At 40.3% G+C, this 22,931-nt stretch overlaps 2 protein-coding genes across 5 annotated transcripts in view; both read left to right on the forward strand.

Moving 5' to 3' along the window:
* LOC103146785 (T-lymphoma invasion and metastasis-inducing protein 2-like) overlaps positions 1-13,755 on the forward strand; it is a 44,299-nt gene extending 30,544 nt beyond the window's left edge. For both annotated transcript variants that reach the window (XM_016677890.1, XM_007564830.2), the window contains exons 9-26: positions 210-341; positions 2,598-2,660; positions 4,233-4,298; positions 4,488-4,566; positions 5,274-5,363; positions 6,262-6,471; positions 6,805-6,866; positions 9,842-10,030; positions 10,142-10,210; positions 10,283-10,408; positions 11,130-11,238; positions 11,326-11,505; positions 11,959-12,077; positions 12,157-12,265; positions 12,337-12,392; positions 12,477-12,567; positions 12,642-12,729; positions 13,092-13,755. In XM_016677890.1, the coding sequence (XP_016533376.1) occupies positions 210-341; positions 2,598-2,660; positions 4,233-4,298; positions 4,488-4,566; positions 5,274-5,363; positions 6,262-6,471; positions 6,805-6,866; positions 9,842-10,030; positions 10,142-10,210; positions 10,283-10,408; positions 11,130-11,238; positions 11,326-11,505; positions 11,959-12,077; positions 12,157-12,265; positions 12,337-12,392; positions 12,477-12,567; positions 12,642-12,729; positions 13,092-13,599 (2,346 nt within the window). In that variant the 3' untranslated portion in view covers positions 13,600-13,755. The remainder of the gene's footprint in view (positions 1-209; positions 342-2,597; positions 2,661-4,232; positions 4,299-4,487; positions 4,567-5,273; positions 5,364-6,261; positions 6,472-6,804; positions 6,867-9,841; positions 10,031-10,141; positions 10,211-10,282; positions 10,409-11,129; positions 11,239-11,325; positions 11,506-11,958; positions 12,078-12,156; positions 12,266-12,336; positions 12,393-12,476; positions 12,568-12,641; positions 12,730-13,091) is intronic.
* A 3,026-nt stretch (positions 13,756-16,781) lies between these two features.
* Positions 16,782-22,931, forward strand: part of LOC103146786 (claudin-20-like) — a 9,676-nt gene continuing 3,526 nt past the window's right edge. The window contains exons 1-3 of one of the 3 annotated variants that reach the window (XR_001663743.1): positions 16,782-16,885; positions 17,537-17,619; positions 20,377-20,836. Coding sequence is in view for 1 of the 3 variants with exons in the window: in XM_007564831.2 (XP_007564893.1) it covers positions 22,142-22,912 (771 nt within the window). In the remaining 2 variants the exon portion in view is untranslated. Of the gene's footprint in view, positions 16,886-17,536; positions 17,620-20,376; positions 20,837-21,724; positions 22,926-22,931 lie in introns of those variants that run through there. The other 2 variants (XM_007564831.2, XR_001663744.1) reach the window with 2 other exon arrangements.

Below are 22,931 nucleotides of genomic sequence, written 5' to 3' on the forward strand. Positions count from 1 at the left end.
TGTGAACCTGTTCAGTGAACCTGTTCAGGTGTTTTCCTCTGTGTGAACCTGTTCAGTGAACCTGTTCAGGTGTTTTCCTCTGTGTGAACCTGTTCAGTGAACCTGTTCAGGTGTTTTCCTCTGTGTGAACCTGTTCAGTGAACCTGTTCAGGTGTTTTCCTCTGTGTGAACGTGTTCAGGTGTGACTCTGTGTGTGTTTGGACCTGCAGGTGTGCAGTCGTGAGGACGGGACGCTGCGGCGGCGCTGCAGGTCTGTGTCTGGAGGCCGGAGGAGAGGCCTGCCGTCCTCCCTGAAGGCTCTATCCAAACCCATCCAGGACGGGAAACTCTCGGACCACCAGGTAAGCGCTGCAGACTCAGCGCCGCTCCGCTTCCCTAAAAAGGTCAAAACATCCTGAAATCCCGCCGCTCCTCCGTACGGCCGGGGCTCCCACCGCTCCTCGTAAACACTCGGCTATTTTTAGTTCTGGGAGTCTGGGATTCAGATTCCAGCGGATAAATCTTCTCCGGGTTTGTTCTGGCTCGCATTCAGGCGCTGCAACGCGTGCGCCGCGTTTACACTCCTCCTGATCCGAACGTTTACTGGAGCTGATGGCAGAGATCTGACATTCCTGATGGGAGTTAATGTTTACATCCAGAACTAGTTACATTTATTTGACTGACTTTTATGAAAATAATTCACTTTTAGCAGTATTTTTATACTTTTTACACTTTTAATTGAGTATTTTTATTATTAAATATTTCTACACTTTTTAAGTAAAATTTCTGGATTTTCTACCCACTGAATGAAAAACAAACATTTTAACCAAAAATCAACCAGACAGACACAAACCTGCAGTTTCTGTTAAAGTTTAAGTTTTTTATTGAAAGAAAGAAACTGATTTGGAAACATTTTCTTCTGCCTGTTTTTGTTATTTTTCTTACTTATACCAATTATTATCATTTTGGTTCTTAAAATCCCAAAATTTGCACTTAACTTTAAATTTTGGTTCATCTTTACATTATGATTATGTAATTTTTAAATATTTAATGATTGATCATTTGATCCGTTACTCGGTACGTTTTAACAAAAACCTACTTTTTACTTTTACTTGAGTAAAAATATGTTAAAAAGTGCTACTGTCACGTCGGTATACCTTTTGGCTCCTGACCCACCTCTGTTTCAATAATCTGACTGGAATGGACCAATCAGAGAACGGAAAATAAAAACATGGGAAATGATGTTTCCAGATTTCATTCGCTGAGCAGTTTAGAGTTTTTCTAAGTGGAAAAACATTAAGAGGTGTTTTGAAAATCTTCTGTTGAGTCTTCATTACCTAATCAATATATACATAATCACAATACAATACAATGTTAATGCCGCAACTAAAAATTAGTCAAACTATAAAAAACTACTACTACAACTAATAAAAACTAAATTAAAACTCAACAATAATATACTAATAACTGAGAAAAACTAACAAACACAATCTAATAACTAGCTAAAAATAAAACTATGATATATTGCTGCAGTATAAACCCTGTTGCTGCCTGGAGAAACAAGTAAAAGCTTCTAGAGGAAGTTCTGCAGCAACAGAAGGACAAACAGCCGGTTTCTCAGATCAGACTGAGCGGCTGGAGTTTCCCGGTTTACTGATCTGAGGAACATGTGGAGCCGATCGCAGCTGCAGGAGATAAACATCTGGTCTGAGTCACTTCCTGGAGCACAGCGCCCTCACCAGGCTGCTGGAGAACAGCAGCCTGTTGGGTTAGGAACAGGTCAGGAGTGAATAGGTCCCATAAACATGTTACATATTTTTGCTCAAAATCATTCTTGGATAATAACATTTCAGTCTGGTCGTTTCAGAATGAGCTGTTTTAGGGCTTCTTGTCACTTTAAATCTAAATAAGCTGCTGCTGGAAAATGGATGCAAACACAATCATGCATTACACAATCATGCATCTTTGAAAAGCAGAAGTGGTGCCTCCTGCACAACCAACACAATTGGAGCAAGTGGTTTCTGGGTGGTAAGTTGTCTTTTCCAGCAGCCATTGTCCAGAGCAGACAGTTGTAAAACCAGCTGACTAAACATGCTGGAGCTCAACTTGGGTTGCTAGGTAACGGCGAAGTGTGACTCAACAATTGGGAGGTTTTTTTAAATGGCTCAGTTACCAGATTCCAAATAATTTTGTTTTGTTATTAAGCTCTTGGGCTGTTTTTAGAAGCAGTAGAGGCCCAAATGGAAGAACAAAACATGCAAAAAATTAATTTTGCAAATCAGGGCCCCTTTAACTAACAGTTAGTCCACAGAATAACAAAAATCTTAATGGATAAATGCTGGATGAGAGGTTAGTTTTTATTTTTTCATAAATATCCCAGAGTGTTCCAGCAGAATAGAGCTCTTTGGTTTGGTTTTACATGAGTAAAACTAATATATATGATGATGGTATGTTCTCTTTGTTGCCTGATTGATTCTGAAACCTGTAATTTCTGCTCAGACACTCATATTTTACCCTTCTGCTTTAATTCAGCCATTTTAAATCCACTTTAATTACAGACTCTGGAGGTCTGAGTTGAGTTTGGGCTGAGTTGGGCTTTCTGTGTTTTTCTGTTCCAGGTTCTCCATCGTCACGTCTCGGCGCCGTCTGCTCCGTCCGCTCCTGCTGTCTGCTGGTCAGAAGTAAGGGTTCCACCGGTTTAACCATGAAACATAATATCAGCTCCTCGAAATGACCAACTGGAGCCAAACATTTATAGTCTATAAATCTGTAACTCTTCATTGGGTTGAGCTTGGGAAAACCATTTCAGAACCAGTTTGGATGTGTGTTGGGGTTTTTCTTGTCGTGTTGGAGAATCCTGAATCCTAGCTAGCTGTAGGCCAGGTCCACATGTAGCCAGACCTTTATAAAACAAATATCTTCACTTTGTTGTTTAAAAAATAACATCATGAACACATGATTGTCTTCAGAAAAGTTTTTATCCACATAAACCGTCAGAAATACGTCACTGAGTGTTGTTTTAAACATGCCAGACCAAGAGGGGGCAGTGTAGCGCACAGCTAAACCTGTCAGCCACGTTTAGCTGTGGCTGACACGATAACTGCTTTTTCTTAGAACATAAAGTCAATAAAACTCAAAACTTGTTGATTGGAAATCATTCCGAAGCAATTAATTTTAGTCCATTCTTTGTCACAAACTCTAAATCTTTACCATGAACAAACACAAACTGAAATATGGAGTTTTCTGAAATCTCCACTTTGGTCCAAGTTTTTATAATTAATTGTTTTTATTGATATTAAATGAAGCTAGATTCAGCCATTATGTGTCAGTGATAAATGGGATACAGTTTCAAACCAAACAAACTCCAGTCCGTTTGCCTGGAAAGTCCGGTTCGTTTGGGGAGGTGTGAACACGTAATCAACCAAAGAAGCGAACTCTGGTCCAAACCTCGGTCTGGCTTCGGTTGAAGTGAACTCTGGTGTGATTTGAATACATATATGAGCACTTGGTGGAAGTAAAATAACATAAAAAATTACAGTCATGTTCAGTTTATCATTGTTAAATGTATTTTCTAGGAAACCCAGCTGCTTGCATGAACTCACTAACTTTTCTTTGACTCCTACAGAGCATGTGCACAACGTTACCCTAACGACTCGTATCCTATTATTTCCACTGTGACATCGATTTTTCAGCCTGTTTTGTTTTCTTACACGTCACATCACAGAGTTTTATTTAACTCTTAACCACGTTGTGGTTCTTCTGAAGGTTTCTGGGCAAAACCAGATCAGCTGTCTTCAGTTTGTCCTTCGTGGATGCAGAGTTTAGTAAATAAAGATGGACAAAGGGAGGAGGGTGGTCTGGAAAGCTAATGTTTGTGGAGCTGTGCAGCTGTCTGAGAGCAGCCTGCTGGTCTGTGGACACACAGGAGGCGTTGGAGGATTAAAAGCTTGCAGGGCCTTTTATTTTCCCAGAATTCCTTTGTCCCTGAGTGTCACTACTCAGTGTTTGAGGTGACTCCCCCACCTCCTCCTGTTTCTCCACATGACCTCCACCTCTCTCTCCTTGAGCCTCCCTACCTCTATACTCCTGCTGCTGCTTTCTTTCTCTTCCTCCTCCATGTCTTTAGCTCATTTTATCAGTTTTAGCAAAAATGGTGGATTCTTTCAAATTTAATTTCTGTTCATTTAATTGAATAGATCGTAATAAACATGCAGAATAAGCATTAACCATTTTGTTTCTGTTTTGGCCTTCAGACTGTGTCCTGTGTGTCCAAACACAGTGAGGTGGTGCCCTCTGTAGGACATGTAGCAGAACTGCAGGTGGGTTTGGAGTCCATGTGCCTTTTTGCTTTTCTATTTCCTATTTCATCCTCTTCCTAAAATAATGGCCAAAAACCTTTGAAAATCTCTTTTGGCCAAAAAGAAAAAAATATAAAAAGAAAAATCACCACCTTTTTATTTGATAATTTGAAGGATTTTTCAGTTAAAAAACGTTGATTTGCCCTTCAGCTGAGCGAGGAGTGTCTTCCTTCAGCTGCTGGAGTCTTCAGCCTGAACGTCTGTCGACCAAACTCAGACCAGGACTTTGGTGAGAAAAACACTCCATACGTTTCCTCAGTGTGTTTGTTGGTGAATGAAACCATTTAAATCTACGAAGAAGAAATTAGAAATCTCTGAGATTCAAAATTTGAGAATTTGCTACAAAAAAGTTGAAAAAGTTTAAATGCCTTGCTGATGAAATGTGCTATACAAATAAATTTTGATTTTGAAATTAAAAAAACTCAGAAATTTTGAGATTCAGTTCAAATACTTTATTGAAAAAATCTGTAAATGTCTGAGCTTGAAAAGTCAAAAAATTGCTAGAAAATAATCTGAAATTTTCTAGACTTTTGTTGACCTTCAAAAGGCAAAAAATCATAATTTTTTAAACTAAATAAATGCCTTAGTTTTTTTCTAGAACATTGCTGAGAATAATCTAAAAATTTATCGTTTCCTAGCAAAGTTTTTTGTCAAAACTTTTCTTTAAAATTTCCTACTTTTATAGCTCAACATTTCCATGTTTTGGTCTAGAAACTTTCTGAGATTAATCTAAAAATTTCTGAGTATTTTCTTCTAATTCTCCGTACAAGCTGTACAATTCACCGTTGTACAGCTTGAGATGTTTATTTTTACGCTGAAAATTGTACAAAAATGTGAATTTATCCAAATGTCTTCATAAAGCTGTTGAATTTAAATAAATATGTTGAAAAATAATGTAAATATTTATCTATTTTGTCTCATGTGGCGTAACGGCAGGTTTTGCGGTGACGGGTCACGTGGACGGAGCGGGTAAAAGTCACGTGTTCGTCAGTGAGGTCGACCCGCTGGGCCTGTCGGCCAGAGGAGGTAAAACAAGGCTGAGGTCCTCCAGCAGAGGGCGCTGCAGGACGCCCTCTGCTGCCACTCATGTATTCATAGTTTAATCTGAGCTACATTTTTTAGCTTTCTAGTTGATTCAGAAAGTGATGAAACGCTGCTTAAAATGTAAGAATAAAAAGAAACAAAGAAATATTTTACTTGTGACCCCAGTTTATTTTCAGTTTGAAAATTATTTTTTAGGTTTGGATAAGTAAGGAAAAACAAAATATTTCTATGTCCAGACTTTATGCTCAGGATATTTGCATCTAAAAATGTGTACAAACGCTCTGAGGAGAGGTTGCATTAACCAAATATTTTTATTTTATGGCATTTTTAAATGATGACAAAAAACAATCTCACACCTGACCACTGGATGCAGACGGTTTACACACAGAGAACATCGCATGATCACTAAACTAATCAGTCAGTATAAGAAAAAAATTCTATCAGAGTATCATCTCTGATCGGGACAATAAAAACTCAGAAATTTTCAGATTAATCTTAAAAATTTTCAAGAAAAAACAAATACATTTCTCAGTTTGAGAAGTAAAAAAATCTACTAAGAACTTTTCTTGAGATTAATCAAAAAAATGTCTAAATGTTTGGCTTTAGGAAATGTTCTCAGTTTCAAAAGTTGAAAATTTATGACATTTGAAACTCAGAAAATTCTGAAAATTTCTGAGGTTTTGTCATAAATTTGCATCTTTTTAGTGACTCTGATACGCCGTCGTACTTTTCAAAACTTCATCGCTGCAAATAAAAAGTTAGATGAATCCATTTTGTGATGACAGGATGTGGATCATCTCATTAGCTTGTTGAATGTTGACTAAACCAAATGAAATGCAATTAAATGTCATGATTCTTTTTAATCTTTTTCTGGCTTCAGGCCTGCTGGCCGGAGACGAGGTGTTGGCCGTGAACGGGTCGGCCGTGTCCAGACTGGACCTGGATCACCTCCAGACTCTCTTCAGACACCAGAATCTCCGCCTGCTGCTGAGGAGAGACGAGCTGCATGACCCGGAGGAGCCCAGCATCACATGGCCTGACCCCTCTGACCTCTGGGTCAAACAGTCCGACCTGCACACCTGGACCTCAGGTAATGCAGCAGAACTCTGGCAGAGATTAGCAGTGACACAGTGTCAGAGCCAGCAGTTAAGATGAATGTTAGAACCTTTAAAAACAACAAAACAAACAAAGCAAATTACCTGAATGCTGAATTTCATTAACAATTCATATCACTGTAACAGAAAAGTGCACTTGACTCAATATTCATTTGAATTAATTTTTTTTTTTAAATTAACATTAAACCTTAGTTGCTTTTTCTTGTGCAATGTCAGATTTCAGAGCTGAATCATTTATTCTGACATATTTTTTATGAGTTTGAGGTGAGAATTAAAGCCCTTCTTAAAACTTCCTGTTTGTGTTTCAGATGCTGCGCCCCCTGCTGGTAGTGACCCGTCTTTGGCGCTCACGCAGGAATCACCTGACCAGGTGAGCTTCGATCTGTAAGCTATTTGAACCAGCTGCTAGTTATTTAATTATATAATTAATCGGATAAAAATTTGGCTCATTCTACGGATTTTAACTGAACCACTGATCATGACTCAAAGGCAAAAGAGAAATCCTATAATCACTCAAATCCGACGCCACTCATTTTTATTTACATTTTATGAAGAGAAGTTGAACTCAGAGTCTTCTTCAGAGATTTTTGTGTAGATTCCTCCGTGTTGCAGCGCCACCACAGGCCAGGAGGGGAACAGGTTTTTCAAAGAGTTTGGTTTGTTTGACACAAAACAGCTGGAAATAGAACAAATGTTGCAACTTTGGTCTCCAATCAAACCGAGTCTACCAGACTATCATGTGGGACGAAGAGACAGGAAACTACCAGGTAGTTCAAAGAGTTCAGCTTCCAGGTCAAATTTTGCTTTTCTTGTCCATAATTTCTGAATTGAAGCTCAGATTTCTGGGAATAAAAGCAAATCCAGCCAATAATTTCCCAGGATGAACTCTAGAAGTTTATAGATTCTGATTAAAACATTTGCTGATGCAAGATCTAAACTGCTTCACCCCAAACTTCAGCATCTCCCTGAGCGGAAACCGATTCTTCCCTCTTTTACCCACAATCCCCCCTCCCTCCCAGTGTGAGTCACATGACCTGCAGTCGGCCGGTAATCTGGGTTTACGCCGTTAGGAGTGTTTGTGAAGTCGCAGCAGACTAATCCTCCTGCAGGAGTTGCTGGGTGTTTGTGAGTAGCTGGGTTGATCCCAGAGGCGACCCCTGACCCCTCACCATGGGCGCCCTGTGCTGGGTGCTGCCGCTGGAGGAGGACACCGTGGAGGACGGCGAGGGGGTCGGGCTGCTGGATGAGGCGACCTGCTGTCTGGGCCGGCGAGCTCCAGACGGCTTCGCTCTGCTGGTAAACGATCGATCTTTGATTGGTTGATCTCATTAGATCGGACTGAACTCTGGAAACAGATTCAGGTGGAGCCAACTGGTTCACTGACACTCAACCAGAAAATACCAGCCATATGGAAAACCTAATGTTATCAGAAGATGTAGAGAAATTTGATGTAGTTTGGTGCAGAAAAGGGCGACAGATATACGGAACCTTAAACATGTCAAACTTTATTGCATTTTGTTACTTTACAACCAAAAGTTTCTATGTATTTTATTGAGATTTTATGACAAAACAACACAAAGTAGAGCAAAACTATAAGGGGAAAATAAAAGTTATAGTTAGTTTAATAGTTTTGGCACATTTAATAAACAAAAATCTGAAAAGTGTGGCATGCATTTATATACAACACCCTTTTTTCTTACTTAAAACCAAAAGAGAACTGATAAGATAAATAAATAGTCCATCTGTGTGCAATTTAATCTTGACTCCAATCATCTGGTCTTGATGGAAGGGAAGCAAGAAAAAGATACTACTGCAAAAATCTGAGAGGATGTCATGTATGGAGCTAAATTAGGGCCATAAAGATTTTTTGTTTTTTGTTTTGTTTTTTTAAATGAACTGAAAACGAACAAAAAAAATCTGAAACTGAAAAAGAAGTTTAAAGCTATTTTTCAGATCAAAAGGTTTTTTCAGAATTCAGGGTGGATATTGGGGCTGGAATCAAAAAAAGTTAATCAAAATATATAGTGAAATGAGAAAAGAGAAATGCCTTCTTTACATCATCAGTATTTTATGCTTTTGTGATTTGTTATAAGCTACTTACGTCAGCACATGACCAAAAATCTCAATGGAAAAAATATGGTGGCAACAAATTTGTGCAGCCCGTTCAGTCTGTTTTTTCCCAGAACGCATCCAATTCCAAAAACTCTTAAAGAAAAGTGGCTTTGGAGATTTGTGGAGTTTTTCTTCACTTTCAAAATAATTTTTCAGTTTCATTTTATGGCTCTAATTTAGCTCCATAGAATGGAATACTCTGATTTCATTGCTTTTCCTTGTTTGTTTACTGTAAATGATCTGTGGATAAGAACACAAACATCGTCAGAGGACTGACTGTTTTGATGGATCTGCTGTGAGGATCTGGGCTGTTTAGCATCATTTCTTTTCCAGCTTTCCTTCAGCCTTTAATGAGCGATTATGTTCAAGGTGGAGTTTCATTTTGGTTCTTTTGTCCTGCAGTCTTTCCTCTGCAGATCAGATATTTTGACACCAGATTTAGGAACATTTCTGAGGAAGTTTCCTGAGTGGGATCACAGATTCCTGGAGAGAGGTCTCCTTCCTGGCAGTTAAAGAGCTCCGGCTCGTCCTTGGTTGTTATTAAAAGCTGGCAGAGCGACCGGGCCGCCGGCCGTTTAATAGAAACTGACAGACCAGATTATGATGATGAACGAGGTGCAGAAGCTGCTTTCAGTCCAGCTCTGGTTCGAAGGTTTCGCTTCCTTTCTTCAGTGTCTGAACCACTGAAACGTCCATCAAGGCTTTAGTGGAGGTTTCTGGTTTCTGGGGTTTATGGTAAAATTTGCCCTCTGTCCTAAAGGTGGCGCTGTGGAAAACATCCTCTAACTGCTTTATGTGAAAGCTGAACGTCAAAACTAACAAAACATGCAGTTTATTCTGGAAAATATAATAGGAATGTTGCCAACAATATTTAATTTGCCCAAAACCTTTAATTGTTTATTCCAGATTTGTGGTGCATAGAAGCTGAACACTGCTTCTCAGCGCTTGGCTTGATGAAACAAATGACTCAAAGAACCAGTTTCATGTTTTCTGGTCTTATTAAAATGTGAATACTCGTAATTCACACCCAGACAATGACACTTAATGATTTTAACCTTCCTGAACCGGTGTCTACGGGCCGGAACGTCAGTTTTTTTCTCAACTCTTCATCCGACATGCTGTAAACCTGGAATTGTGGTTCCATCCAGGATAATAACGCATGTAAATTATTTGTGGATGAAATGTATCTGTAAGTGGTCGTCATCACTGAGTTCCTCTATTTTCTCCTTCCAGAACACAGACCGGGTTTTCTCCCTGTACCAAACCTTCCCAGAGAGCAAAACGTCGGACATTGACGTTCCCAGAAACCCGTACGTCAGAGAGGAGAGTCTGCATCCGCCAAGCCCCGCCCACCTGAGCGTCTGTCAGCGGCTACGGAAAGTCATCCAGGAGCTGGTCGACACGGAGAAGTCCTACGTCAAGGTGGGAATTTATAGGTTTTAAAAGTCATTAAAGGGTTTAATTTTCATGCTTTTATACTCAGTGTCCTAATTTCCTAATTTCATTCTAATTTGTTAATTTTGTTCCCGTCAGGATCTGGTTTGTCTTTTTGAAATCTACCTGACGCCGCTGCAGAACGAGACGTTCCTCAGTAAAGACGAGGTGAAAACGGAGGAAATGGAGGTTTTGTTGTTAGTTTTCTGGTTCTGGTTCTGAAGGTGTCGTCTCCCTCAGATGGAGGCGCTGTTCGGCAGTCTGCCGGAGATGTTGGACTTCCAGAGAGTTTTTCTCCAAACGCTGGAGGAGAAAATCGCTTCCTGTCCAGACTTCAGCAGCTTGGAAACTCCTGAGCAGTTTAAGGTGGATTTCATCTACTGACCTGATTTCCTCTTCAAATTTACTTTAACAATACACAGTTTCATTTAAAATGTTTGGAAAAATGAAAGGATTTTAAAGATGTATTATGCAAAATTCACATTTTGCACATTTTTCTACTTCCATTTGGCTTTCTACTGCTTTCTAAGTGTTAAAAAAAAGAAAAAATAGCATTTTTTTTGGCAATATATCATGTATTTTGGTATCTGGAAAATTAGCTATTTCAAAAACCTTCAGAATGTAACGTAACAAATTACAGGCACTGTTCCTCACCTCGATACCTAGAATCTCGCGCTAAGCTCCAGCACATTTGGTCAGCTGGTTTTACCGCTTTATGTGCTGCACAATGGCTGGTGGAAAAGATAACTTACCATCCAGAAACCACTAGGTGCTTTCTTGTTGGTTGTGCAGGAGGCTCCACTTCTGCTTTTCAAAGATTTACAGTTGTATATTTACACATCTTTTTGCAGCCATTTTCACGTGAGTTTAAACACTGAGTTGGGGTTGTAGCCAACAGCAACAGCTTAGTTGGAGTAAAAGTAACAGAGACACTAAAACAGGTCAACCTGGAACTGAGCACATTGAAACTGAAACCTCATTATCTAAGAACGATTTGGTGCTAAAAATGTAATATAGTAATATTTTTATAGCCCACATATCCCAACCTGTTAAAGGAAGCATAGTGTTTACATTGATTTTCCTTCAGATGCTCCTCTTCTCGTTGGGTGGATCCTTTCTTTATTACGCCGACCACTTCAAGCTCTACAGCGGCTTCTGTGCCAACCACATCAAAGTCCAGAAGGTTCTGGAGAGAGGTGACCATCACACACCCAACATCCACTTTTTCTGATCTGATCAAACATGAGAGCTGGACAAATCTAACAGCTGCTTCTGCGATGCAGCGAAAACAGACGCAGCCTTCAAGCACTTCCTGGAGACGAGGAATCCGACCAATCAGCACTCGTCTTCTCTGGAGTCGTACCTGATCAAACCTGTTCAGAGGGTCCTGAAGTACCCACTGCTGCTGAGGGAGCTGGTGTCTCTGACTGATGCAGAGAGCCCCGAACACACACACCTGACAGGTAACACACACACCTGACAGGTAACACACACACCCGACAGGTAACACACACACCCGACAGGTAACACACACACCCGACAGGTAACACACACTCCTGACAGGTAACACACACTCCTGACAACACACCCGACAGGTAACACACACTCCTGACAGGTAACACACACACCTGACAGGTAACACACACCTGACAGGTAACACACACTCCTGACAGGTAACACACACACGACAGGTAACACACACTCCTGACAGGTAACACACACACCTGACAGGTAACACACACCTGACAGGTAACACACACCCGACAGGTAACACACACTCCTGACAGGTAACACACACTCCTGACAGGTAACACACACCCCTGACAGGTAACACACACTCCTGACAGGTAACACACACACCCGACAGGTAAAGGCACATTTTCTCACTGCCTGCACTTCCTCTTCTGTCCACTCAGAGGCGCTGAGAGCGATGGAGAAGGTAGCGAGTCACATCAATGAGATGCAGAAGATCTATGAGGATTATGGCTGCGTGTTTGACCAGCTGGCAGCCGAGCAGAGCGGCGCTGACAAGCAGGTAGACAACCAACCAGGTGAACGTTGTGAGGAGCCATCGGACCTGCTGGACGGTGTGACATCATCCCGTCTCTCCACAGGTCACGGAGATCTCGATGGGGGAGTTCCTGGTCCACTCGCCGGTGGTCTGGTTGAACCCTCTGCCGTGTCTGCGGCGGCTGAGGAAGGAGCCTCAGCTCACGCTGTTCGGTTGGTTCAAACTCTTCTGCAGTTTAGTTTCTGTTTGAAGGCGGTGATTAACGTCACTGCTGCTTCCTCAGTGTTCAAGCGAGCCGTCATCCTGGTTCACCGTGACAACAAGCTGAAGAAGAGAATGGTCGGTTCTGTTTCACTCTGTGGTTTAGTTGTCAAACCCCAACAGAGTTAAAACTTGATGTTTTTTATTTGTGTCCTGCTTCAGACGAGTTCCCGTTCAGCCGATCTGGATCCCTTCAGGTTCCGCTGGTTGATCCCAGTTTCAGCGCTTCAGGTCCGACCGGCCAACGTCCCAGGTCAGTGGGCCGACAGAGGCGGGTGTGTTGGTGTAAACCGGGCCGTTCGGCTGAATGACTCGGTGTGTCTGCAGGTTCCGAGGACCCGTGTGTGTGGGAGCTGGTTCACAGCAGGTCGGAGGTCGAGGGTCGACCAGAGACGGTCTTCCAGCTGTGCAGCAGGTACCAACTTTATAGGGAACGACTCTATGGACTGGAGAATGGGTTAGTCCAGAACCAGGACTGAATCAAGGGTTTATTGCTGATGAGGGAAGGTGATGGTAGCAGCTCTACAGAAATTAGACAGACTTTGTTGAGTTTGAAAGAAAAGATTTATTCAGGTTTTTAACTTCACTGAACACAAACATGGATGATGGATGGATTGATTTCCATACTGATGAATACCTAGGAAGCAGACGAAGGTCTTCCAGGCCAGTCCATGCTGCAGGAACCCTGAACAGAACCGGTCCAGAACCTTTAGTCCAATGGAGAACTGAACCTATAGAGGAGAACCTGGATCGATGACTCTGCTGTTTGTGTTTCAGTGATCTGGAGGCTAAGGCCGCTTTGCTCCGCGCTCTCAGCTCCCTCCTCAAAGACCGAGCTGCCAGTGGCTCCCTGAGGAGAACCGAGAAGAGCGCCACCTGGAGGAGGCGGCCCAGACCCGGCCGCTCCGACCTCCAGAGAACCGCCCCTCATCCGCCGGCGGAGCGCTGCGGCGCCCTGGAGGAAACCTGCTCCGAGCCTCTGCTGCCGAGCCACGCCGGCTCCTCCGGGACGAGGCCCAGACTCTGCTCTCTGACCGGAGAGCTGGAGGCGCAGCTGCAGCGCCTCAACTTCTCCGAGGAGGACCAAGGAGCGGCGCAGCGCCTGGACGAGGAGAAGAATCGGACCTTCAGTCTGCGGCGGGGAGCAGCCGGCGACAGACTGGACTTCAGCAGCTTTGTGGGGAGAGACTTCAGCGTCCAGAGCATGACGTCCATGATCAACGAAGACTGTTTCTACGACTCGGTGCTGGCGGTCCAAACGGACAACGTTAACCTGCGGACTTGAACCTTCGTCTCTCTTCTGATTGGACCTGAGGGAAGTTGGGGCCTCCACCTTCATTAAATTAAATCTTTGTGCTGCAAAATCTCAGTCTTATAAAATATTTTTGGTCTAGTTTCTAGAGCAAGTATCTTAGTAAATTAGACCAAAATCTTTTTGTAATATTTTCTATTCTTGTCATGTTTTTGCAGCAAAAACTTTAATTTGTGCCGCTATCATTTTAAAGATGTTAATAAATGTTTCCAGGGGTCATCAAAGGTCAACCATCCACCAAATATTTACAAAATTAAGCAGGTTTGGTGTCAATCAACTGTGCTACAAATATGTTAACTGCACAAACATAGAACAATAAGTTAATATCAGTTTTGTTTGATTTTGTTCATGTGGGTTGGGAGGGCAAGTTGATCCATGGAAACTTTTATTTTAAAAACTCTTACAAATTACAACAACACAAACAAAACATTTTTATTGACATCATATTTTGTAGGATTTTGTAAATGTGGACTCGCTGATTGACCTTTAATGACCTCTGGAAATATTTAGTAAGACGTTTAAAATCTTAATAAAATTCACTCAGGTCCTGATTGGCTGCTACAGAAACACCTGATTAAACCAGCAGATGTTTCCAGATGCTGAAGCTCAACGAGGTCCTAAACTAACAGACGAGGAATTTCATTTAAACCGGATCTGATTCTGGAGTTTCTTTCCTTCAATGTGGAAAAATAATGAGACAAATTTAAATAACAAAAAACGTTTTACAGGGAAAAGACTCAGAGAAAACGGATAACACAGATTTTAAGCTGAATTTCTTTTAATCTTTTCATCAATGAAACACAGAAACTGTCTTAAAACTGATGTCACTGGTTTTACCTCCTATTTTAATCACAAACATTTTTTTTCTCAGATGACAAAAGTATATTTAGTTGTCAAAAATAGATTTTTAGTTAATAAAATATCATTATATTGTTAGGATGTTTTTGTAAGTTATTAAAGTTTTAGAACTTTAGTCAGTTTTTTTTCATGTAAAATAATTTATTCATAAAATATTTATGTTTAGTTTTCTCAAAAACTGATTTTAAAATTTAAATGTTTTACGGAAATATTTCAGGTATTTTTCTCTGATAATTTTTGTATTAATTTAAAGGGTGGAAATCACGATTTTTATAAGTTTTCTGTACTTTATTTAAATAAATTTCATGAACTGTTGTCTGGGAGCAGAACCTCTGAGATCCATCAAACCGGCACCAGCAGAAAATCTAAAACCGAATAAATAATGATTTTTTTTCTCTTAAACATAATATGAAAACACATAAACCAGACGAGATTTTCTTTTCCCTCAAAGACAAACTGGAAACCATGGAAACTTTTCTGTCTTTTACTCAGATTTATTTATTTTTTTATTCTGGAAGGAGGAGATTTAATAAGAGACGAAGTCGATCTTCAGTTTGTCGAGTTTATAAAGAGCGAACAGAAGCCTGGTCTCTGGAAAACTTTGATTTTCCATTTTTATATCACCTAAATGTCTGAACAGAATCACCAAGTGAAACCAGCCGAATGTTGATGTTTGGATCCTGAATTTTTTTTATATTTTATAAATCGCTGTTGTAAATATCCCTCTGTGTACAGCTTAAGCTCCAGTTGTAAATAGTTTTATTTGACAAAAGCAGTTTCTGGATAAAAGTCCAGAGCCGCTGCTTCATATTAAAGCCTTTCGTACGTCTGTTACCATCTCTATTTATATTGTTTTTTTATATATTGTTTATTTTTATTGAAAGGCAACTGTTTCATTATGAAATGAAAAACTGTCAAAGTTTTTGGTAATTTATTTTCTTAAATATTTGCATTCTTCTGTAAATGATGAGGTGCTGTTAAACACTGATAAAATGCAGAATATTTCATAAAACTGATTTGTGATGCCAACATTTCTCAATGTTTCATTTATTATTTTGAATGCGGTGCTTTGTCTCCATGGCAACAGTTAACTTGCCTGTAGAGAAAACAAACTTGCCAAAGATTTTTCTGCAATCATGTTATTTCTCTTAATATTTTTTTTCTTTTTCTTTTCAATCGATTGAAACTTTGATCTCCCATTTTCCATTTTCCTTGTTGGACACACCACCAGGTGTTTGACATAAAGACATGCTTGGATTTCGGATAAAGTAAAATATTGGCTGCTTTTTTCTTCTTGACACCGTTTGGTTTAATATTCTTTGTTGTATTGTATCCTAGCATTAGATGATCAAAACATTCTTATTTCTAAAGCTATTCGTGGTCTGTTACTTCATTTTTAATATACATTTTTTGTAGAAATGCAAAAATGTGTTACCCACAATGGACGCCATATTGACGTTTTGCACATTTCATCAGCCCAGCCCACTCGGCCATGACTTCAAGATGCTGTTCGCTCCTGTAAACCTTGTCACATAACACACAGTTGCTTATCTGATATCGGTTTTATTTCGTTGATTTCACTGTAAAAATCGTCATCGAGTGCTGCGCGGTTGACGCCACAAAAAGAGAAGGATGCAAACTGTTAAGGAAGAAATTCCTAAAAATAGGTTAACTTTGGAAAAAAGTTTGGCTCTCTCTTCCTTTAGATCCCAGGTCCTCTCGGCAGGCCACGTGTAGCCACAAGGAAAACAACAATGCGTGTTGACATCACAGAATTACAGAATTTAATCCAATATAAGACAATGCATAAACTTACACCAGAAACTGCAGAACGACGGAGACATACATTCATTTACCTGACATAAATGGAAAAGAAAGAAAGAAAGAAAGAAAGAAAAGCAAAGACGTGGAAAGACATCTTTGGAGAATTGCAAGGGCAAATCTGATTTGTTACTTTTGTGTAGAAAGTTTTATCCTCTTGTATTTAATTTATTCAAATAAGGCGTATCTTTGCTCCTCCAACCAGGAGCTGTCTCTGACCCTCTCTCTGAAGCCTAAACCCCTGCAGTGTTTACGGCCTCTCACAGATGAGTGTGAAAAGCCACAACTTCAACTGTATTGTTTTCTCACAGACAAAAGGCAGTTCAAACGATCCTAGCAAACCATCTGCTGGAACTACAGTAAAATAAAGGTCAATAGGCCAGAATAAGTTACTGATTTAAAACTACAATTAGGCCATTTGAATCAAGACATGTTAAGTTTTAAAACTAGCTTATTTTAAATTTATTTTCTCAACAAAACCTAACGTAATGTTGTCTTAAACCTTTGGCGAGGAAAGAAGATGGCGACGACAGCAGCTGTTGATTGTAGTCGCGGATTTGCAGCAAAACCTTTTTACAAGGTAAGATGATTAACGGTCACTTTTTAATTAAGTTTAGTGAGATGCAATCAAATATTTCATTATGAATCTGTCTAATCATTAACGACCATGGACAGAATGTCTTAATGAGATCATGTAGCCTAATTGGTTAGCATCTACACTTTTAGTAGAGACTCCGTTTATGACAAGTGGTTCATGTGGCGTGAATTTAGGCAAAATCTGGGATTTGATCAAATTAATTAACACTGAAGAACGGTATTCTGTCGGCTTGGGCTACCCTGTCGGAATAGCATACCTTAAGTCTATTAGTCTATTTTATCAAGGCAGTCTACCAGAGTTTGTGTGTTTTGTTGTGTAATTAACGCATAAAACGTGTAGTCGATGCTGAAGTAATGATTATACTGCTTTAGAACCTTATGCTGTTCTGACGAGGTATGCTAAACCGACAGAACTTCGACTTCCGTCATAATATTATGCCTCCACGTAACAAATGACGTAGTTGCAAAGGTCAAACCTTTTAGTTTTTTTAAATTCCCCATATTTGAGAATAGAATATGTTTAAATAATTTTGGAGTTGGTTGATATTAAGACATCCTGTCATGTCCCAGATGTACCTGAATGCAACATAAGCAGCTGTTGGGGAAAATCCTCTAACTGACTTGCATGTTACAGGATCTACAGAGTTCTGGTGGATTTGGAGGCTTCAGCTGATTTTTCTCCAGTTCCAGGAGGTTTACACTCAACATGGTGTTAAGGTGAGTAAATCAGTTAATTGCAGAGTGAATTACAAACCTTATTGCTGTTGAAAGGTGCTAACATGAAGTTTTGACTCAGTCCAACTTTTGTATTTTTCTATTTATTAGTGGTGGAACTCCATTAAAATTTTTCATTGCATTAATTGTGGAGTCTGTGATTAATCTCAGTTAACTGAATCAAAATCCATGTATCAACAAAATAAACATTTTCAACTCAAAAACCCATTTTGCTGCTAAATTATTGATTAACCAGATATATGAGCAAAACAACAAACATATTTATTGATTTTTAAATTGTTACCCAGTTTATTCAACCATCAGATTGGTGCAAAGGGTTTTTCTACCTAAGAGATCTTTAGAAATGTGAACTGTGGATCCTGACATTAGCATTCAGGATGTCTGTGCTGCTACGTTTTTGGCATAGAGATGCCATTTTAGGTTCTAATAGCTTTACTGGTAGGCTAACTACTTTTAGCACAACTTGAACACAACAATAGTCTTTCCAGTGTCAAATCAGATCATCTTTTGAAGGAAGAATTAACCCCAGAGAAGCAGCTTTGTCATCCATTGTTGTTAGCAGATGTTGCTTGTGCGTCAGGCTTATCTGCGTACTGGAAACGTATGAACACAAAGGTTCCAGCTTGAGATTTTTGTCTGTTTTTATTTTATTTTTTTTTAATTTATGGGGTAACATTTTTTTATGCGTTAAAATCTATGTAATAAATTAATCAAAATTAAACTAAAGTCCAGATCTAAGTTGTTTTCTTACTTTAGCCTGAGATTATTATGCCTTAGAACAGGGGTATCCTCCAAACGCATTGATCAAATAAATTGTCTCGTTAACAGAACTTTTCTAAACTTGATTGGATAATGAAGAGCTAATTGAATCATTTAATTCTCTTGCTTAGAGCTTGTTGTTTTCTAAAGGTGCTTTTAATTTGAAAAACGAGCTTCATCTGGATGTATTCTTTAATTTACTGAATAGACAAAACACAGAAATTACTTAAAACATTGAAAAAAAATCAAACAATCTTTAATATATTCATTTAGAAACATTTTTATTTTTAACTTAACCCTTTTTACCTTATTTGGTGCTACATTTCCAGATTTATATCCAAACCACTCAGCGTAGGAAGCCGTGTGTGTGTGTGTGCGTGTGTGTGTGTGTGTGTGTGTGTGTGTGTGGGGGTGTGTGTGTGTGTGGGTGTGTGTGTGTGTGTGTGGCTCAGATAAGGCTTTCATTTACATCCCTGTCTGGCTGTTAACTGATGTCTATTGAAGCCTCCGGGGGGTTTTCTTTCTTCCAGATGGTTTGATTCTTCTCCAGACCATAATTACATGGGTCAGAGGTCAAACTGTCGCCTTTAATCCGAAGCTAATTTCAGTCATAATGGATTTCAGACCCAGGACTCACAGCCGCTGTCCTGTGTGAGGACGTTGGTTTAAGGAAAAATCTGGCATATTTTAGGTTCTGATTGATTTTATTTTAAAAATGTCAAAGTTAATAATTTATTTCAACTTTTTTATTGAAGTTTTTTTCAAAACTCATTTTTTCAAAACTCAAAATTTTCAGGTGATTCTGTGATGATTTCAAAGCAAAACGGATAAAAAATCTTTAGATGTGAACACAAAGTAGATATTTATTAATTGCACTAAAACAAATTTAAAATTTGAATAAAAACAAACCAAGTAAAACAATCTGTTAAAAAAAAAAACAGAAATCTGAATTATTGTGAGCACTATTTTTCCTAAAAATATTTCAAAAACTGCAAAAGCTTTCAGTAAAACTAATTTAAAATAAAATAAAAATGTCTGAAAACTAAAGAGACACAGGACCAAATGATCGTTGTCCAAAAAATATATTGAAAATATTTGTATTATATTAAAAAGGTAATAAACATTAGTGCAAGAATTAAAATCAGACAATGAAATTATTACAGAAGGAATTAAATAACAGATAAAAAATAATTGTCATTTTAAATATCAACACAAAATGTTTTTGCATAAAAAACAAGAAAATAAATATTTTAAAATACAGAATCTATTTTTATATGTAAAACAATCAGCACACTTATGATCAGATCTACGGAAAACAGCATATGGAAAAAAATCATTGCTTAAAATAAAGACTAAAACAATGAATAATTAAAACTAAATGCTAAATAACTGATACTAAATCATAAATTTACATGTATGGTAATTGCATTAATTCTTAGGTCATATTTAAATTATTTCTAATTTTACACTGATCTGTTTATATTCTTATAATTTTAGTACTACTTACAGTTATATTTATATCTTCTATAAATGGAATACTTTGTTTTTGAGTAGCTTGTCAACAAAATAGCAATTTTCCCTTGGCAGTCAATAAAGTAAAACATTTACAGGAACAACTGAATATAGGTTAGAAACAAATAAACCAATTGGTAAAATACAGAAAATAAGAAATAAACCAACAATTCACATTAATATAAGAAAAAAACACTGAAAACAAAAATTTAAATTATATGTAAGGAAAGAAAGAAAAAAATGATGAAAATGTTAAAAGTCCTTCATAATGGCTCCTTATCAGGCCTGAGTTTCACCTGTAAAAAAATCAGTTCTATTAAATGTTTTTTCCAAACGAACTGAAAAATTAAACCAATAAAGTCGATCAGCTTCAAACTGCAGTTTTTCTGCTCTGAAATAAACTGAACGAGGGATGAAAGAGGGAGTGATGGAGAAAATGAGAGTTTGTCCTCTGTGTGTTTTCTGCAGAGCGAAGGCCTGCAGGCGCCGCTCAAACCTCCAGAGAGCTGCTGTAATGGAGCGGCGCCTCGCCGAGCGACACGAAGCAGGCGGAGGTTAAAACATTCTGTTCAGGATGTGGAACCAGCATCAAACTGCTGCTTCCACACGGCGGCGCGGAGCGGAGCGGCCCGCGGCGCCGAATCACTCATTCTGACGGCTCAGGAATAAATTAATGACCATAAATATAAACTTAAAACTATAGACACATAAATGCACTAAAATATTAAAACAAGCAATTAAATTAAAAAGATAAACATGTAAAATACACAGTATGAATTAAATAAAAAATATGCAAAGCTTCTGTAAGGATGAACCGTGAAAAAACTAATTTTATCGGCTTTGTGACATATGTCTGATTTATTAGAGCAAATCATACAAAAGCATTAGGTTTTTATCAGATCATTTAATAAAACAATTATTTTATCAGTAAATCAGAAAATGTTGGTATTTTCTGTTAACAAAACTATTAACTCTATGAAAATGTTTGTATTTCTGATAAATGGACCTGAAATCTGCCTTTCAGGCTGTTTATATAAAACGGTGAGGAAAAAAATAAAAAATTGTTCCTAGAATTAAAATAATGAAAAAAATTTAAATATATTTAATAGGTTTTCTGCAGTAAAACTTTATTTTGGTGCAAATTGTAATAAAAAAAAGTCCATATTTTTATTAAATTGATCAATTATCTGATCATTAAACAGAACTTGAATTAGTATTTAGTTTTTTTCTGTTTAAATTTATTAGATTATTTTACCAGAAGTCCATGTTTGTAGTTTCTCCGCCCCGTCGATCCCGTCCGGATCAGGTGAAACGGATCCGGTCGGGTCTCTGCGTCGTCGCTGCTGCTGCTGCTGCAGATCCACGCGTCTTATTGTGAAAGGACAACGAACCCAAACTGCTGCAGCAGAATGTGAAACGCGGCCGCATTCAATCACAGACGTCAGCTCTGCCTCTGCGGTGGGAACCAACACGTCTGGGTTCTGTTTCCTCTTTGTTGGGAGTTTTCAACCCGAACGCAACAACATCAATTAGCCAGAACCGACGCCTGCGGACTCTTTAAACTTCTTCTCTCCCAGAGAAGCCGGCTGGAAAATGTGTGTTTACAGTTTGCAGGCTGTGTGTGCAGGATTATGGTAATAACAGGCTGCCGGGCCGCGCCGGTGGGCGGGCGGACGGGCGGGTCCGCGGACCCTTATCAGCGCGTTGCAGCGGTTCTTCACCTTGATTCTCTGCTTTATCACCAAAACCAGACGAAGACGCTTCTGGAAGCCCGAACGATCTGATGCCATCAGCGGCGGCTCTTATCTTCACCCAGGTTTGCAGGAGGCGACCCAGAAGCGGCGAGAGGCGGCGCTGACCTTCAGGCTGAAGAGCAGGACCGGGTTCTTCTGCTGGTTCTTCTGCAGGATGGGCTGAAGCTGTCCGGTTTCCAAGGAGACGGCAGGCGGAGGGGTAGTGAGCCCACACACGCTGCGCTCTCGCTCACCGCTGGACGTTCGTCTCTGCTCAACTTCCTCCAGATGTTTGGCTGCATCAGGATCGCTTCAGTCCGGCGGAGCGGCGAGGGACGCCGCCGCTTTAAGAACACTTAATTAAGAGTCAATGATCACCAATTGAGCCATTGAGCCGGCGCGTCCAGATTTCCAGCCTCAGCTGCGTCCGTCACGCTCCACGCTCACGTCTCTCCTCCCACTGGAGGAATTATCTGCCCCGTGTCCTGGGGGGGTAAAACATGCTGTCCGCCGCCGTTCAGATCCTGGCGTTCGCCTTGGCGCTGCTGGGCGTCCTGGGCGCCACCGTGGCGACGCTGCTGCCCAACTGGAAGGTGAGCGTGAATGCGTGGAGCAGCATCATGACCCCCATCTCTCAGATGCAGGGTCTGTGGGCGGACTGCGTGTGGTACAGCTCCGGCGTCTTCAGCTGCACCATGAAGGACTCGGTGCTGTCGCTGCCGCCGTCGCTGCAGATGATGCGGGCCGGCATGGTTCTGTGCTGCATGGTGGCGGCGTTCGGGCTCTGCCTCGGCTCTCTGGGGCTCAAATGCACCCGGTGGGGCGGCAGCCAGCGGGCGAAGGGCCACACGGCGATGGCGGCAGGCGGCTGCTTCGTCCTGGCCAGCCTGCTCTGCCTGGTTCCGGCGGCGCTCTTCACCAACGAGGTCATCACCGCCTTCCTGACCACCGACCTGCCGGACAGCAGCAAGTACCAGCCCGGCGGCGCGCTCTGCGTCACCTTCATCGCCGCCGGGTTCCTGCTGGCCGGAGGAGTCATCTTCTGTCTGTCCTGTCCGGGAAGCAGGTCCGCCGGACCGGACAGCGTCTCAAACTCCGACTCGATCAGGCTGGAAAGGAGGCAGGAGCCGAAAGTGGAACCCAAACAGAAGAAGAAGAAAAGCGTCCGGCTGCAGACGGATGAGGTGAGGCAGGAGAAAACGGTTCTGGACCGGCAGAAACTCCCACAGAAAGACCTGAAGGACAACTACAGCCTGCAGGAGTACGTCTGACGCTCAGACGGAGGGGAAA

This window comes from Poecilia formosa, unplaced genomic scaffold (assembly GCF_000485575.1).
Source record: "Poecilia formosa unplaced genomic scaffold, Poecilia_formosa-5.1.2 Scaffold168, whole genome shotgun sequence".
Taxonomy (NCBI): Eukaryota; Metazoa; Chordata; class Actinopteri; order Cyprinodontiformes; family Poeciliidae; genus Poecilia; species Poecilia formosa.